The 15,395-nt window shown below is 45.4% G+C and overlaps 1 protein-coding gene across 3 annotated transcripts in view; it reads left to right on the forward strand.

The window, feature by feature from the left end:
* Positions 1-15,395, forward strand: part of SPG7 (SPG7 matrix AAA peptidase subunit, paraplegin) — a 44,431-nt gene that overhangs the window by 19,983 nt on the left and 9,053 nt on the right. For all 3 annotated transcript variants that reach the window (XM_038367794.2, XM_043494828.1, XM_038367797.2), the window contains 5 exons: positions 393-566; positions 8,628-8,752; positions 10,234-10,336; positions 11,447-11,557; positions 14,687-14,802. In XM_038367794.2, the coding sequence (XP_038223722.1) occupies positions 393-566; positions 8,628-8,752; positions 10,234-10,336; positions 11,447-11,557; positions 14,687-14,802 (629 nt within the window). The remainder of the gene's footprint in view (positions 1-392; positions 567-8,627; positions 8,753-10,233; positions 10,337-11,446; positions 11,558-14,686; positions 14,803-15,395) is intronic.

Raw genomic sequence — 15,395 nt, forward strand, 5'->3', positions numbered from 1 at the left:
TAAAAGGAGCAGGTGTGCCTGTTTGCAGTTGGGTGCAGAGCTTTCCTAGAGCAGCTGTGCAGACAGACTAACATACTGTGTTCAGCTTAAGAGGCCCTGTGATCCAGTGAATAGGGACTCAGGATACCTGGGTTCTTGTGCCTAACCCAAGAGAGGACCTAGGACAAGTGTTCCTCTGTACCACTTTTCTCTCCCAGTCTTTGTGTGCCTTGCCTGTCTAGATTGTAAGCTTCTCAGGGCAGGGACTGTCACTTCCTGTGTGTGTACAGGGCCTGGGCACTATCTCGGTTGGGGCCTCTGGGTACAACTGTACTACAGATAATTAAAATACATAGCAAGTAAGGATTAATTCCTGCAACTCTCTCTCCATCTTACTCTTTGCCCTTCTCTAGGTCTTGGAGCTGCTCGTGTACGGAGCCTCTTCAAAGAAGCCAGGGCTCGTGCCCCGTGTATTGTATATATTGATGAAATAGATGCTGTGGGTAAGAAACGCTCAACCAACATGTCCGGCTTTTCCAACACTGAGGAGGAGCAGACCTTAAACCAGCTGCTGGTAGAAATGGATGGTTAGTATTCCTTTCTCTCAGCCAGGGATGAGGCCTTTTCTGCTTCCATAAGGATTCAGCTTCTTAAACATGCATTTTCACCCTTACCCATCATGTTGCTTTACCATTCTCCTCATGTTTAAGTATTTTCTCTTTTTCCCTATTGACTTGAACTCCATTATCCCCCTCTCCTTGCCAGTGTCTCCTACTGCATCAAGCTGCAACTCGCACAATGCTCCCTGTCCTGCAACCCTCTAAGCCTCCAACTCAGATAGTGTCGTCTCTAGATCCCACTGCACATGATAGGTGAAATCTATGGCTCTCGAACACCTGTAGGGAGAGGGACCCTGCTATTGAGAGTTGGACTCTTTTTCAGAGTTCTCAGATGTCAATGTGGCCTCACTGGGCCTTGTTCTGACATAGCAGGTATATCACTCACTCAGAGGGTACATCTACACAGCAAGTAAAAACCATTGGCTGGCCCATGCCAGCTGTCTCAGAATGCAGGTGAATTAATTGTGTGTAGACGCTCAGGCTGGAGCCCATGATTTAAGACCCTGCAAGGTCAGAGCGCAGCCTGAGCCCAAATTCCTACACTGCAATTTAAAAAGCCCCTTAGCCTGAACCCCACAAATGCAAGTCAGTTGGCTCAGGCCAGCTGGGGACGGGGGGGGGGGCGTTAATTGCAGTGTAGATGTATCAAGAAGAGTACTTTTCTGTCATGTTATACTTGCTCAGCTGCTGTATTAAGCATGTGTCATAGGGCGAGCAGAAGCAGTTGCATCTCTTCAGCAGAGAGCTTCTCAAAGCCAAGTGCTTTACACTTTGTTCCTGTTTTCCCTCTTTCTCCCCCCAGCCTACCCAGCCATTCCCACAAGAAACTCTGAGAGTCCTCTGGGACCTCAGTTTTCACCTCACTCCCCCTCACCACACTCCATTTTTCCTTAGTATATTGAAAGGCCCCACATCGTAGCAACCGTTCCTCTGTCTTTGGAAGACTGGACATGAGTCTTTTCAGGGTCTGTAGTTGCTAGAGAGTAATCGGAGACTTCTAGGAGACAGACTTTGGTCTTGATTTCTGCACTGCCATTGGATCATTGGGCCAGCCCTCATGAGAGTTTAATATAGAATTGGAAAAAGGATATAATCTCTGGCTACTAATAGCGGTAGGACTAAAATTAAAATCCTCAGGTGAGTAAGTTTGTTTAGTCGTAACTTTAAAGGCTTATGAGACAGATGAGAGCTTGCTGTGGTGTCCTGAGGCAGTGTGCGCACTGGAGATAACTTTGGCATCATCTTGAAGCCTGCTAATAAAACCAAGGCAACATGTGCCTCAAAGACTGTGGCTGGAGGAGGCCAGGAAGCCCAAAGATGCTCTTTAACGCACTGTATAATTGTTTCAGCTCAGAAATATGTCTTCCCACTGATGACTGTATGGAGATAATTTACAGCCCCGAAGAAGTGAAGTAAAGATAGTCTGCATCAAGGGCAGAACTATGTTTCGTGGGTAATATTTGGGGTTAGCCAGCCATTAAATATTGTTTAGTACTTGTTACAACCTGTCCAAGACAGGTAATTTTAAAGCCTGATGGGATTTAAAATTTAGTTGTCCCAGAGGGGTATAAGCAATGTAGTAAATTTCCTCTGCTGTCCTCTAACTTAATCTCTACCTTCCCGGCTTCGTTAGGAAATCCACATCCGAATTAGGGGAGACAGCCTTATGGTTTGCAAGCCAGCCCTGGGTGCCACTGCCCAGCCTCTGAATGTCTTTCTGGCTAGACCCCACCTGGTGTCAGCCTTGCTTATTTTGGGCATTTACAAAGAGACTTGATGGGATGAAGGAAAACGCACATTTGACTGCTCTTGTTTGTAACTGAGGTCTGTCAGCCCCTACAGCACTAACCTAGCTTGCATTACTTCTGTAGCTGAGTCTTATTACTGTAGAGCAGGACAAGGAATAGATGTATCAGGGCTCTGCCCAGCAGGGAATAGTTCAGATTCTAGGATACATTTGGGGGGAGAGATCCCTTTTTTCCCCTATTTACCGTCATGGAATTTGCTGCCTCCCCCATTGTCTCCATGAAAGAAATTCAGTGCAGCGGTGCGGTGTGAGAAATGCTTCTCCTGCAGGCTTTTCTGGGATCTGAACTCCAGACTACTTCCTGGGGTGCAGTCAGTCAGGAAGGAGATTGGAATTCGATTCATTGCTGGGCTGAGAGTAGAGCAGCTTCTGCAATTTGTGCCCCACAAAGTTCCTGTTCCTCAGTAAGGCTGCCCCTTAGGAGGGTGCTTTGATTTAAGCCTTAGCTGCTTGGCAAGAGAAGTTGCACTAGCTGCCTGCTCATCAGAATGCACCTGTGATCCTCCTGTGTCTCTCTCACAAGATTGTCAGTGGTTATGGATTTGTACCCTCCCTCCTGAGAGGAGAGGAATTTAAGCTAGAGCGCAGTATGAGGTGAGGAGGGACATGTACTGTCCTACTTTCAGAGGGCTACCGGGTTCCACTGTTTCAGAATGGGTTCTGTGACAGCCCTGCCAAGCGGGGGGGGGGAGAATGAGCTGTGAGTTTGCCTTGAGTAGTCAGACAGCTGAGTGCCTTGTGCACACGAACGGCCTTGAAGCCAGTGCACAGTGTGCTGGAGGCGCCATGGGCCAGGGTTCCAAAGCCACTCCAAATCCATGCTCGCAGTCCCTGACGCTTTGTGCGTACCTCAGCTTTGGAAAACTTGACCAAAGATGTAACCTTACTTGGGATTGGCATTACCACCTTGGGTGTATAATGCAAAATAGGTTTCTTGGTGGGCAAAGGTCAGGAGTGGCTCCCGGTCCAGCTACTGTCCATGGCCACCCTCATTTTAATGCAGCAGGGTGGCCTGGAAGGACACTACTCCCAGCACGAGCTACTGCATCATGATTCAAGTAGAGGGACATTGGACCAAAATGAAGTTAGACATTCTGGGAAGTGTAGTCCCCCCTCTTTTAAAGATGAAAATGTCTGCAGTCTCCTCCAGTTTATAGAAAGCAGCTGTAGTCCTGGAGACCCTGGTGAGTTGCCAATTCCAAAATTAGGGCACAGCCCCCTGTTACAGGTGTCAGAATATGAAAGGTAAAATAGTCTCCTTATTACATAAGTGCTTTATAGAAAATCTTTACTCATGCACAAATAGATTCTCTTCACTCTATTGCCACAGGCTGCCTTCTGAAAAGAAATAGTTAATTATTTATATTACTGTAGTGCCTACGAGTCCTAGTCATCGACCATGACCTCAGTATGCTGGGCACTGTACAAACAGAGAACAAAAGGATGGTCCCTGGCCCCCAACGAGCTTGCAATCTGAGTATAAGAAACAGCAGATGGAGACAGAGTGATGGGGGAGTACAAGGAAACAGTGAGACAGTAGGTCAGCATGATATGCCATGGTCTCAGCACACCAGCATCCTAACCAGTGTCAAATTTTTTGGAGGCATCCTGGAAAAGGAGTTTGAAGGAGGATGAGTTAGTTTTGAGATGTTTTCAGGGAGCTCCTCCCAAGCATGAGGGACAGCATCAGCAAAAGCATGAAGGTGTTTGTTTGAAAATGTATCAAGTGGGGGATGGAGAATGATATGGACCAATTGGATGCTTGAATCAACATCTTAATAGTGAATAAGAGATGACTGGTCAGGTGGGGTGGGCCATGAAGGGTGTTCAAAGTGAAGACCAGCAGCTTACGTTTAATGCAAAGTGAAGGAGGAGCCAGTGGAGCGATGCAAAAGGGGTTGGGGGTAGGGGTGGTGATGTGGTCAAAGTGACAGGCTAGGAGACTGAATTTGGCAACAGTGTTCTGAACGGATACAAGTGGGATAAGATTGCATTTGTAAGGCCAGAGAGAAGGATGTTTCAGTAACGGAGATGTGAACCTGGATCAGAGTTTTACATGAGAGTGCAAAGTAGTACTCTTAGGAAGGCAAAATCAAAAGCACAATTACGAAATGGGGAATAATAGCTAGGTGTTTGCAAAAAGAACAGGACTTGTGGCACCTTAGAGACTAACAAATTTATTTGAGCATAAGCTTTTGTGAGCTACAGCTCATTTCATCGGATGCATTCGATAGCTAGGTGTTAGTACTGCTGAAAAGAATCGGGATTTTAGTGACTCACAAACTGACTATTAATCAACAGTGCAATGCAGATCTAAAAAAGGCTAATATAATTCAGGGATACTTGTGGCACCTTAGAGACTAACAAATTTATTAGAGCATAAGCTTTCGTGAGCTACAGCTCACTGCTTATGCTCTAATAAATTTGTTAGTCTCTAAGGTGCCACAAGTACTCCTTTTCTTTTTGCGAATACAGACTAAAACGGCTGCTACTCTGAAACCTGTCATAATTCAGGGATGTATTGAAGGAAGCGTCATATGTAAGTCACAGGAAGTAATTGTCCTGCTCTATTTGACACAGGTGAGGCTTCAACTGGAGTGTCCAATTCTGGATGTCACACTTTAGGAAAGATGTGGTTAGATTGGAGAGAGTTTGGGCATGTTTAATTTTGAGAAAAGAAGAGTGAGGAAGGGACCTAAATAAGTCTTCAAATATGTTGGAGGACAATGATCAGTTGTTCGCTACTGAAGATAGGACAAGAAGTAATGGCTTTAATCTGCAGCAAAGGAGATTTAGGTTAGATATTCGGAAAATCTATCTAGCTCTTAGTGTAGTTAAGCTCTGGAACAGGCTTCCAAGGGAGGTTGTGGAATCCCCATCGTTGGAAGTTTTTAACAGCACAAACTCCTGTCGGGGATGATCTGGGTTTATTTGGTCCTTCCTCAGCGCAGAGACCAGGATTAGATGACCTCTTAAGGTCCCTTTGGGCCCTACATTTCTGATGCTGTGTTTCTATAGGACAGGCTGTATCTCAGAGATCATATGCAGAGAGCATCTGCAAGATTTAGACATAATTTGGATGTGAGGACCTAAGAGATCTAAGTTGGATGCCCAGGTTATGCTCCTGAGTGACAGGCAGGATGGTGTATTGTCCATAGTGATTGAGGAAAGGGGGGGGCAAGGTGGATTAGGAGCTCCGTTTTAGCTATGTTGGTCTTGAGCTGACACTAGACATTGATGAGTAGGAGTCAGAGACAGGCCAAGGTAGTTTGGAGTAGAGGTAAATCTGTGAGTCATAGAATAGCTTATATTTGTGTTTGTGCCTGAGATTACCCAGAGATAAGGTATAGAGGAAGAAGGAGAAGGGGACCAAGGACAGAGCCCCATGGAACCCCCCAAAAAGCTGGAGGGGGGTGAGGCAAATCCTTCGAAGGAGATAGTGGAGGAGCAATTAAGCTCAGCTAAACTGGGTGAATGTAAGTTTGTGTCTTGTTAATTTCACTGTGCAATTCAGAGAATGATTGTGATGTTCCTCATGCATACAGGCGACCTTGCTCTCTGTCAGATCTGTGACAATGTTCTTCAAGTTCTGGTCATGCAGCAAGGGAAGAATAGAGCACTGATCAAAGATGCGTGGTATTGTATTTACAAGATGTTCAAATTGCCTGGCAATATTCATAAATTTAACTCTTTCTCAGAACAGATAAGCAGTTTGAATAGTGAATTTTCTGAGCACAAACAACTAAACAGCAGACAAGGAAATACAATCCCTCCGAATCTTCTGCAATGTCTGAATAGATGAGACCTTTAAGGCCAAGATCCTGTCTGCACTACGACAGGTTTCCGAGTAGCAGCCACGTTAGTCTGTATCTGCAAAAAGAACAGGAGTACTTGTGGCACCTTAGAGACTAACAAATTTATTAGAGCATAAGCTTTTGTGGGCTACAGCCCACTTCATCGGATGCATAGAATGGAACATATAGTAAGAAGATATATACACATACAGAGAGGGTGGAAGTTGCCATACAAACTGTAAGAGGCTAATTAATTAAGATGAGCTATTATCAGCAGGAGAAAAAAACTTTTGTAGTGATAATCAAGATGGTCCATTTAGACAGTTGACAAGAAGGTGTGAGGATACTTAACGTAGGGAAATAGATTCTATATGTGTAATGACCCAGATACTCCCAGTCTCTCTTCAAACCCAACTTAATGGTGTCTAGTTTGCATATTAATTCAAGCTCAGCAGTTTCTTGTTGGAGTCTGTTTTTGAATCTTTTCTGTTGCAAAATTGCTGTCCTTAAATCTTCTACTGAGTGGCCAGAGTGTTTGAAGTGTTCTTCTACCGGTTTTTGAATGTTATGATTCCTGATGTCACCTTTGTGCCACCTTTGTGTCCATTTATTCTTTTGCGTAGAGACTGTCCGGTTTGGCCAATGTACATGGCAGAGGGACATTGCTGGCACATGAACACTTTCAGAAGCAGTTATTTGCCCTGAGTCCTTGGCCAAAATCTCCCTCTTCCCGGCTCTTGTGTTGTGAGCCAGTTGTTGGCCTGACAGCTGCTCTGCTTCCTGCACACTGGCTGCATTTCAGTGAAGCTATATGTGTAAGGCTGAGGTACATTGTTACAGTAGTGGTGGAGGAAGCAGGGGACTTGTTAAATCAACCAAATCCTCTTCACCATTTCCTTGAAATGGTTTGTCTCACAAGCGCTGCAAACAAGAAGGTTTTTCAAGCTGGATTCCCAGCACTAGCTTTAATTCGCTGTCACGGACTCTTAGGTGTTACTTTTATAGACTGTTCATTGTGACTGATGCTTGCATGCTGAGGCCAAAGCATGTTAATAGCCAGGTGACATCATGCTGGGAGGATTAGTATAGATTCAAGGCTGCTGATCTAGATTTCCTGGAGCTGTAAGTTTCCCACCCACTGGGACCCAGGCTGAAAGCGAGTGTGACAGAGGCTGATGCAAGGAGGGTGCAGTCAGTGGTTTTTGTTTTTATGTTTGTTCTAATAGTTCAACCTATTTTAAGACTGAGTCTTCCCAGCTGCAAAGCAGATGATGTGCTGTACATTCTAATCCTGCCCTGTGAATAAAGCTTGTTAGCCCCCAGGTGACTGCCAGTCTCTCTGCTTATTTATCAGGCTCTAAAGTGCAGTGTAATACATTACCAAAGACTGATCGTGCTTCATCCTTTTCAGGAGCTTATTTAGAAGGCATCCTTTGGGGGGGGGGAAGAACTGACGTTCACTGTAGAACAAGCTGCTTTTTTCTATAGGTCCATTCCTCTGACTTACCTGTAACCTTAAACTCTCCACTGAGCTATAGTATATTGACACATTTGGCAGCTTCGTTGTTGGAATTGTGGAATGCTCACTCATCCCTTCCCCTGGAAGCTTGCTGCATGCCTTACAGCTCCGAGGGCTCGTGATGTCTGCTGTTGTAAGACAAGTGTATTAGAGTGACCCATGTCCATAGGCATCTGAGCACCTGATGGAATATAATAAGCAGCATGGCTTGATGCCTCAATGTGGCACTTCTGCTCTCCCCTAAGCTAAACGAGCAACTGCCCCTTCGTACCTTACTCCTGCCTTGGGCATCATGCCTTCCATGAGGCCCCCAACACGTGAAATCCTGTCTGCCAGGCTCCCTTCCTACAAGCCCCTCTTTAAAACACACAAGCATCACAGGTTTGTGATGTGTGTGTATATATATACACATATATACACATCACAGCCCTATAGTTCCCTTTTATCCTTATCAGCCTGGAAACAAAACCCAGTGTAAATCATGGCACCCAGGAGCTGTGTGCACTGAACATCGCTGCTCAGTCCCTTTTTTTGTTGCATTCTGTCCCTCATCTGTATGTTGTTTGTTTGGGTTATAAGCTCTTTGGGCTTGGACTCTCTTTATACCTGTGTATAGCACACCTGAGATGCCTTTGTTTAACAAGAGGTGCAAGGAAAGACCAAAATCCATAACCCACTTTTAATCTCACATACACCTTCTAGTCCCCCCCTTCACACGTTACTAAAAAGAAATAAATGTCTTCAATCTCGCCTGCCGCAAAGGATGCCACAGATGTACTCTGGCTGAATGTTGTAAAGCTGTGGATGGGATTCTCTACTTCCCATCGTGCCTCAGCAACATGAGGCCTGCATTGTACGTTATGATACAGAAACCCTTCACCTTCATGTCGGCTCTCGTTTTGCTGCAGGGATGGGAACCACAGATCATGTCATAGTGTTGGCTTCCACTAACCGTGCTGACATCTTGGATAATGCTCTGATGAGACCCGGGAGACTTGACAGACACATTTTTATTGACCTTCCTACGCTCCAGGTACGTATCCCCTCCCACCATCTGTGTGTGTGAATCTGGTGTCACAATGCTTCACTTCTTGGTCAGTATGTGTTCTGACAAAGTCCAAGTTTGGCAGTAGTGGGAACGGCAATCCTGTGTTGCCCATCTTACAGAGTCTCCATGGTATTGGCTCCTTCCTTTGCTTAGATCTGGCTTTGCCTGAGAACTTTGCTTGGAGTTCTCCTTTTGTCATGGAGACAGCAATTTCATACGTATCTGTATCCTCTCTCCATGAAACTAGGATGGTAACTAAACTGGTTCTCTAGCCAATACTGCCTGTCTGGACAGAGCCCAGGTTATTAATGCACCTTCACCATTCATTCCTCTGTGCTATCTGCACTCCTTAATTTGTGTTGGGGCTTGCCAGGGCTGAGCCCCGCACCTCTAGGCTTGGCAGTTCATAGCCTGGCACCTCTGGGCTTGCCGCATCAGTTATGAAAGTTTTTAAAAAAAAAAAAATTGCTTGAGCCCGAGCTCCTCTTTCATTATAAATTAAGCACTACTTACCTCACTCTGTCTTGCTTGTGTTTGGATACACACTCTCTTCCTTGCAGCCTGCTTGGCATGCATATCCTCCTGAACCAGGAGCACTTTCAGAGCCATTTAACAGTGGGAGTCCAACATGTTTGCTAGGATGGGACTTGTAGCAGAGTATGGACACAGACTCTGAAAGCAGCAAGGAAGACTCACTCTTCCAGCAGATTGTCTCCTCCTTCCATCTGTCATCCACAGACTTTTCATTTAAAATACCTTAAATGCCTGATACAATATGGCACCGGAAATATGAACTGTGCAGCTGCCCCGAAAGAAGAGGGGGAAAACCCCTGGCAACGGAACCCATTGTTTTAATCAGGACCTCCTGGACCAGCTGAATGAGTCACTCTTTGGCCCCTTGCCAGCTCTCATCTAGCCCCCCAACTCAATCTAAGAAATGGCCATATGCCACACAACGAGTAGGAGACGACTTCACAGTGGCAGGGGAGGGAGCAGGCTCTTGGGCTGTGAGCTCCTGATTCCTTTGCTCTAAGTGCTGTGCTGTTAAAGAAATGTTCAAAGATCAATGAGGGTGAAAGTCGGGAGGGGGGCGAGTTCCCCTTGGAGAGAGGAGCTGGTGACTCATTGTAAGCCTCCCTGTTTCTGTCCTGAATTTGAAAGCTCTCTCGGTGTCACTGGAGAATTTGAAAGCTCTCTCGGTGTCACTGGAGAAATCAGAACGGTAAGTACTTTGAGGCTCAAAGCAGGGCATCTTGGCCCTCTTGTGGTTGTGTCCTCTTCACAGCTTTCAGAATGTACTAGTCACTTGTGCTTCTTCCCTCCAGCTTCCCAGTGACGGAGCTTGCTGCCATGTGTGATGGGGGGACATTTATTCCCCCTAATCTCACCTCCCGTGACAGCGGTGCCAGGTTGCTGGGCTGGGGCGCAGATCCCTCCGTGCAAAACGCTCTTCCTTTTTATTACAGGAGAGAAGGGAGATCTTCGAACAGCACCTGAAGAGTCTGAAGCTGACCCAGGCTGGCAGCTTCTATTCCCAGCGCCTGGCTGAGCTCACCCCAGGATTCAGTGGTATGAGCCATGCTTGTTCCTTAGGCGGGGGGTTGAGACTTGTAAGGGTTTCCTTGTTTGTGAACTTAAGGGTTGGTTGTTTTAGCCGCACCCTTCTTTACAATGTGTGTTGGTCTGAATGGTTTTATTTCCTCTCTGCTCCCTCTCTTGTTGAAATGGCCAGAACCTGCGCAGACTCTCTTGGATACAAATGTGTGTGTGGATGAGCGACTGTTTGTTTGTGGATATTTTTCAGTCCCTGAACATTTTGGGCATCCAGCTGTTTTCTACCTCGATGATAGAGCGGAGGGGAGCCATTACAGCACTCATGATCCAGATTCCCATGGGAAAGAGCTGCTGCTTTTGTCTCTTCCTGGTTGCTATTGAGAATGAGATGCTGTCCCTCAGTGCATTAAGCTGGGGAAATCAGAGTGTAGATCAATAAACACTTTAACAAAAAAATAATTCACTGCTGGGTAGAAATGAGTAGAGGCTACTTTGTAGAGCAGAGAGGCTACTTGGTAAAATCAAGCCATGCTCCACATTCCCACACCCTGGAACTTTTAGGGATAGTTTACTGGAACACAGCTTCTGACCACGGGCTCCAAGGCTTCTGTCTGCATGTAGTTCCTGGAATACCCTTGCTGGGTTGCCCCCTAACAGGCCCCAACACACTGCTTCTGTTGTGACTTCTTGTAGCAGCTCTCTTCCCCCCCCCCCCAACTCCCCCAGTCACTCATGCACACAAACTCAGAACAGATGTTTTCTCTCCTGTGGAGAGGTTTGTGCGGTTGCTGTAAGAACAACGCAGTGGCCCAAGCCAGACCAACTACCCACACCGCACCGCTCCCCTATTGCTGAGAGTCAGCGTGGGCTTTCGCCCTGCTGACTGATAGCTGAGTTCTGTCCTGTGCGGCAGCCCAGTGCTGATTGTCAAGAAGCCAACCATATTATTTAAATCTAACATAAGCAACACAAACAAAGTTTGTGCTCTCTTCCAAGGGAACAAAGGAAGCAGGTGTATTTCATTTCCATAGAGCCTCCACCAGGTTTGTGCCTGCCTTTTCTGTCTTCCTGTGCTCTTTGTCCCTCATTACAAAAAAAGCTTGATTTGTTAACTCTTATCTATAGGCGCTGACATAGCAAACATCTGTAACGAGGCTGCTCTCCATGCTGCCAGGGAGGGCTATAAATCCATTGATACTTTCAACTTGGAGTATGCTGTAGAGAGAGTCATTGCCGGTAAGAAGCTCTGACCTTTTCTCATACTTTCTAATGCCTCCATAGTGCTTGTCATGCCTTTTGGAATATGGTTCTTTAGTGGGCAGAGTTCTAGCAAGACATGATTCTGATCATGCTCTCCCCTTAGTACAGGTAGGGCTTTGGGAATCCTGCAGTTGCAGAATTGTGCTTGAGAGTCTAAGCATTCTTTTTAGAACATGTGTTTAGCCCTTATGGTGCAGAGAACTTTCCAAACCTGAGCCCAAACTAATAGTTCTCTTCTGAGTCTATAGACAACCTGAACCAGTAGGTGCAATCTGCTCCTATCACAATAGGGTAACTCTGAAACCTAAGGAGGACAATTCACATGTATGTTCTTCAATTCTTTACATTTCTAAAATGTAGCTTTCGGTGCCCATCCAGCACTCTGGGCACCTATGGCATAAATATAAATAGCAAAACCATGCTAAAGAGATGCCCCCTCCTCAACAGCCATAGAAAAGAGGAAAAAGAGGAGCTTTGCAGTATGCCTGCCAGGTTAACAAATCCGGGTTCTGGTGGACTAAGTTGGGGTGAGCTCTAAAACTGAGGAGCCCTTGCAGAGAACATCCTGTCAGCAACTCCATGTTGTTTGTGTTGGGGGAGCTCCAGCTTGAGCACTTATCCCACAATCCCAAGCCAGCTGCCATGTTTGCCCAGGTGTCAAAGTCACAACTGTCCCCCAATGAGCTGATAAAATTTCAGGCTCTCCTTCCCTAACCAAAACCTCCGACAATGCAAATTATGAACTGTTAATGTAACAATTTGCAGCACACTGAAAATTTGTGAGCAGAGTATGTTTAATATCAAAATAAACCAGGCACTAACTGTACACTACACTGTACCAATGGTAGTATTCCTTTTTAATTCTGTAAAAACCTCTTTGAATTTACCTGAAACTGCCAAAGAATTTTGAGTCTGCTGTACTAGAATGCTGCAGAATTTCGGTCCGTTCTGCTGCAGAGCACACAGGGTCTTGATTATGATAATGCAAATGTTTGGCTATTTACATAGTACAATGCCACTATATGAAGTGTGATACTGGACACATACAAGAGGCTGCATGCTTGTCTAGTGAGGTACTCTGTTGGGTGGTTATGGCCCATGGGCCAGAATATTTGTGTTGGGTCAGCTGTTTCCTCATGTGGAGTTTTAGTCTAGTTTTATTATAAGGTGCTTAAATGCCCATGAATAGGTGCTTTCTAAACATCTTAAGTAAGAATTGCAGGAGACTATTTACAATTCCCCCTACCTTAAAAGCACAATTCCCCCTGAGCATTCTGGGTAATTCTGTGCACACTTGCATAAAGCCAGACACCTGGCTGCTTAGCAGCACCAAGTGTGGCCAGTGAAGGTACTTCTGAGTTGCTCTGCAAAGGCAAAAATCAACAAAAGCTAATGCTTGTTCCAGCTTCTCCTATGGTGCAGCTGCTGCCTCAGATGGAAGATGGAGCCGTGTCTAACAGGCTCCCTGTGGAGGATGCCAGCAGAGAGAGAGTGGCTGTGCCTCTGGTGGAGCCTGATTGCACCCTCGTCTGCCTGTGGAACCCCACTAGCGCTGTGCTGGAGCAGCAGCCTTGGCACAGTCTGCTCCTAAACAGAGTAAAACAAGCTCTCAGGGGACTCTCCTAGGCCAGGCTGGCTTTATTCAAGGGAAGAGGCAATTGTGCAGGAACATTCTGTGCTATTGCAAAGAGTTTCATACAGTCTCTCTCCCTGGTGGGTTGACAAGGAAATGCTTCTAGAATTTAATAATAATAATAATAACCCAACCTGCATTTAAGGAACTGACCTTATTCTGATTAAAATTAAGGCCATTCTGATTTGAGGCTGCTCTTCTTTCCCCATCGTGCCTTGTGAGGCATCGCTCTTGCTGGGATCCCTGGGCAGTGATTGTACAAAACATACGTGAAGGTCATTTGCAACTTTTGTTGAATAAGGCTCTTGACTTTCTATTAGCATTATATTTTAAACAGTGTTTTTTCCAAGGTATCACGCAAAATCAGTGCACTGCTGATGTTCTCCACTGAGCCCATTCTGCCCCCTACAGATCCTGGCACCATGCAGAAACTTCTGCTTTAAAATACTGGCACCTTGCACAGTACATGGAGTTGAATTCTTGATGTGTATTGTACTCTGCAGTTAGCATAGTTTCTGCACGTATGCTACGCATTTGATTTCCATTCAGCATCTCTTCCAAATACTAATGGGGCTTTTTCCAATTTATCGTGCATTGGCATGGAAAATGGACATTAAAAAATTATTTTTTTCCTTTTTTAGGATAGGAGAGAACACTGTGAGTTCATCTTAATTTGCTAATTCCAAAAGCTTGTCCCCAGACTGTAAGAACTTATACTGTTCCATGAATAACCAGCATGGAAAACCTCCCTAGATTTGCACGAAGCCTTCATGTGCAACCTTGAGCTTGCACTATTTCAGTGTTCCTAATAGACTGAATCCTGGGACGGGGACCTTCTTCTGTTGCAGATGTTTATAATATAGTTTATAATATAAACATCTTGCATTTCTATGATGCCTCCTATCTAAGGAGCTCAAAGGCCTTATAGCCAAACTAAGCCTCGGAACACCCGTCAGCTCGGTGGGCATCTTCATCTTGAAGATGTGGAACTGAGACACAGAAAAGTGAGTTGGCCAAGGTTACAGAGAGTCTGTGGCACAACTGGTCCCAGATCTGAATCCTGGCCCTGTGCTGTAGTCGTAAGACAGGCGGAGACAATCTATCAAAATGTCTTAACTCAGCCCTTTGAAAAGAGAGAACAAGAGATCTCAGTTCGAAACGTCTCATGCTTCAGTTCAGTGCAGAATAAAACAGCCTACGCTTCAGGCTGAATTCTTCCAAATTCAGGTTTGTAATAGACACAGTCATGTGGTTAACTAGTAAGGTGATAGAGGGCACCTCTTTAACAGCACATAATTGAAGCGGTGTTACTTTTTCCATCTGGATGGGGTGGCAGGGCAAGCAAGAGTAATGAGCTCGCTAACTTGGCTGGCTTGTACAGTGAGTTGGAAAAGAAAGTGAACTCTGAGCTGGTGACAGGTGTAAGCCAAGAACACATTTTCCCAACTGAAGCTCTGTCCCTGTTTCTCCAGGCACTGCCAAAAAGAGTAAGATCCTGTCGCAGGAGGAGCGAAGGGTAGTGGCCTTTCATGAGTCAGGCCATGCACTGGTTGGCTGGCTGCTGGAACACACAGAGGCTGTGATGAAGGTAACCTAACTGTCTGCTATGAATTAATAACAAAGCTCAAAATGGGGGTGGGGAGAGGATCCTTTTGGATTCCAGTCTAATGTATGGTTTCAGAGTAGCAGCTGTGTTAGTCTGTATTTGCAAAAAGAAAAGGAGTACTTGTCGCACCTTAGAGACTAGCAAATTTATTTGAGCAGAAGCTTTCATGAGCTACATTGAATGCATCCGATGAAGTGAGCTGTAGCTCACGAAAGCTTCTGCTCAAATAAATTTGTTAGTCTCTAAGGTGCCACAAGTACTCCTTTTCTTTTAGTCTAATGTATACTGATTATAATGCAACAACTTGTGCTAAACTCTGCTGCATCATCCCTCACATCTTCTGAACTTGGTTACAATAACACAGCCAAGTACACAATTAGGAAATTCATGATCAGAGTCCATTAATAATGGTGATGCATTGCACTTTGTGCTGTTAATCTTGGTAACCATCTTCAGCCATCATTTTACGTTTAAAAGCTGAACTGGATGTGCTCAGAGACCACAGTGTTCCCTGTGCACAATTAAAGGGACTAAAATCTACCTACAATTGCTCCTTGATTCATATGCCCCTCCCA

The sequence above is a fragment of the Dermochelys coriacea genome, chromosome 12 (genome assembly GCF_009764565.3).
Source record: "Dermochelys coriacea isolate rDerCor1 chromosome 12, rDerCor1.pri.v4, whole genome shotgun sequence".
In the NCBI taxonomy this organism is placed as follows: Eukaryota; Metazoa; Chordata; order Testudines; family Dermochelyidae; genus Dermochelys; species Dermochelys coriacea.